The 2,518-nt window shown below is 38.8% G+C and overlaps 1 protein-coding gene across 1 annotated transcript; it reads left to right on the top strand.

Moving 5' to 3' along the window:
* The first annotated feature begins 1,413 nt into the window (after positions 1-1,413).
* Positions 1,414-2,207, top strand: LOC134674029 (uncharacterized). The gene is made up of 2 exons (XM_063532402.1): positions 1,414-1,838; positions 2,090-2,207. The coding sequence occupies exons 1-2, from the start codon at positions 1,414-1,416 to the stop codon at positions 2,205-2,207; spliced, it is 543 nt and encodes a 180-aa protein (XP_063388472.1).
* Positions 2,208-2,518: the final 311 nt, after the last annotated feature.

Below are 2,518 nucleotides of genomic sequence, written 5' to 3'. Positions count from 1 at the left end.
TATGGTTATTATAAGTAATATAATAATATATAATATATATAGATGTACCTACTGCTGGCCCTTAGGGTTGGTCAAAGGGGCCTAGCCATTCAAGGATAGCATAATACCTACACTAGGGTATTTGGGAACGGTACAGGGTAGTCTAGTGGTCAGGACGTTAGCCAAGTAAGCTTGTCACTTTTTCTTTAGTGTATGGCATCTATTTCAGACTACCTACTTAAAATATAAATAATAAAAATACAGATTTCACACTTCTCACAACTATCGGAATTGAAAATGAACATCAAAAAAAAAATACTATTAATTAACGCATACTAAAGTATCTAGTTCAGCTGATGCTCGCTGTTAGTCGCTGTTGACTTTTTCTTATACAGTACAAGTACTTGCGAATGTTTCACTCAATACTTCATTATAAATTTAAAAAAAAACCGGGCAAGTGCGAGTCGGACTCGCGCACGAAGGGTTCCGTACCATAATGCAAAAAAAGGCAAAAAAAACGGTCACCCATCCAAGTACTGACCCCGCCCGACGTTGCTTAACTTCGGTCAAAAATCACGTTTGTTGTATGGGAGCCCCACTTAAATCTTTATTTTATTCTGTTTTTAGTATTTTTTGTTATAGCGGCAACAGAAATACATCATCTGTGAAAATTTCAACTGTCTAGCTATCACGGTTCGTGAGATACAGCCTGGTGACAGACGGACGGACGGACAGCAGAGTCTTAGTAATAGGGTCCCGTTTTACCCTTTGGGTACGGAACCCTAAAAACTGACAGTGTTTAGTAGTAGTTTTTTATCATGAGTTGCAATAAGCTCGTTCATCAGATTCCCTGTTAGAGTGGCATAATGTAGTAAAAAGTTTGAGATACATGAAGCTTGTAAATAATTTATCAATGCAGAGTACGGATCTTTTATACTCGAGTCTATACGAACCTTTTTTTCCTTTTTATATCGCAGTCACGGTAAAGCTAAAAAGGATTTAAGGGTTGGGTTATAATGTTTTGCTCACACAGGTCCCCTTTAACATTCAATACTGTTGCGAGATGGAATCCATGATAGTAAAAAAGCACCACACGTGTCTAAAAGTACAAAGACCGATAATGTCCCAGCTTATATAATATCATTATGTTGTTCTTCATTGCCCATTTTGTTGTTCATTGATCTAAAAAGATTAAAAAGTTACTTACCATTTTATTGATTAATTCTTAAATCTTTGTCGGTAGGTAATAAGCTATATTAAATAAGCTATATCCGGATACAATTAATTTCTGAAAATAATATCATGATGCTTTGTAAGGCAATATTTTCTCGTAAATAATGACAGACAATAATAGGTAGTACATGTTTCATGAGGAATTCATATTTTGTTAATGGTATTCAATTATTTATTATTACTATTTTATTCAACCTCTTGATGAACCACCTGACGGCACAGTTACAACGATCCCCACCTTGGGACATCCTCTATGCTGATGACATAGTACTCATAAGTGAAGACTCCAGTACCCTACAACTCATGGTAGAGAGAGGGAGAGGTGCACTGGAGAGAGCCGGTCTGCGAGTGAGTAAAGAGAAGACGGAGTACATGCATTGTAATTTCAGTAACACCAACAATAGCGCCAGTATCTTCTTACAAAACCATGTGTTGAAAAAGGTTTCCCACTTCAAATACCTCGGTTCTATTATCTGTGATGATGGGTCAATAGACATGGATGTTAACCATCGTATAAACACGGGGTGGATGAAGTGGAGAGAGCTCACGGGTGTGCTCTGTGATAGTAGAATGCCAGTAAGAATCAAGGGCAAAGTATATAAAGCAGCAGTGCGCCCAGCAATGACGTATGGGGCTTAATGCTGGCCACTCAAAAAGCAGCACGAAAATAAGATACACTGCGCTGAAATGAAAATGCTCAGATGGGCAGGCGGCGTTACGAGGCTTGACCATATCAAAAATAATTATATAAGAGGCAGTTTCAAGGTGAAACCTATCCCAGAAAAACTCATAGAGAGCCGATTGAGGTGGTATGGCCATGTGATGCGACGACCACCAGAACACATGACCAAAAAAGTCCTGGATATGGCTGTTCCAGCTCGGGGACCAGGGAGACCCCTGACAACCTGGATGGCAGTTGTAAGAAAAGATATGAAGAATGGAAATCTAAGACCAGAGACGAGCCAGGACCGACCGGCCTGGCGACGCATGATTAGTAGGGCCGACCCCAAGTAAATGGGAAGGAGCCAGGCAAAAGAAGATTATTACTATTTTATCTCTTGAAGGTTCTAAATTTACTTGAATGCTAATTTGTAGTTAAGTAAATTATTTATCAATTGACGCAGGCAGTAAATTATTACAGTTGAATAGGTAGTTAGATATGGTCGTTAACCTCTAGCCGCCCATACGTCAAATCTTGCCAAGCAAAAAGAAATTTTGTTTTGTCAACATAAAGTTCAAATTAGAATGGAACAGGAGACCTTTTTATGGGTCTCTTGGCGGCTAGAGGTTAAAAAAAAGTGGTTGA

The sequence above is a fragment of the Cydia fagiglandana genome, chromosome 1 (assembly GCF_963556715.1).
Source record: "Cydia fagiglandana chromosome 1, ilCydFagi1.1, whole genome shotgun sequence".
Lineage (NCBI taxonomy): Eukaryota > Metazoa > Arthropoda > Insecta > Lepidoptera > Tortricidae > Cydia > Cydia fagiglandana.
Note: the sequence above shows the minus strand (reverse complement) of the source record. Positions and strands in the feature narration are given on the sequence as shown.

What these genes read in the sequence shown, in the direction of transcription:
- LOC134674029 (XM_063532402.1), top strand. Translation starts at nt 1,414, where the DNA reads ATGAACCACCTGACGGCACAGTTACAACGATCCCCACCTTGGGACATC. An exon ending in GCAGTGCGCCCAGCAATGAC is followed by an intron (nt 1,839 to 2,089) that starts GTATGGGGCTTA and finishes TGGCTGTTCCAG; the next exon opens with CTCGGGGACCAGGGAGACCC.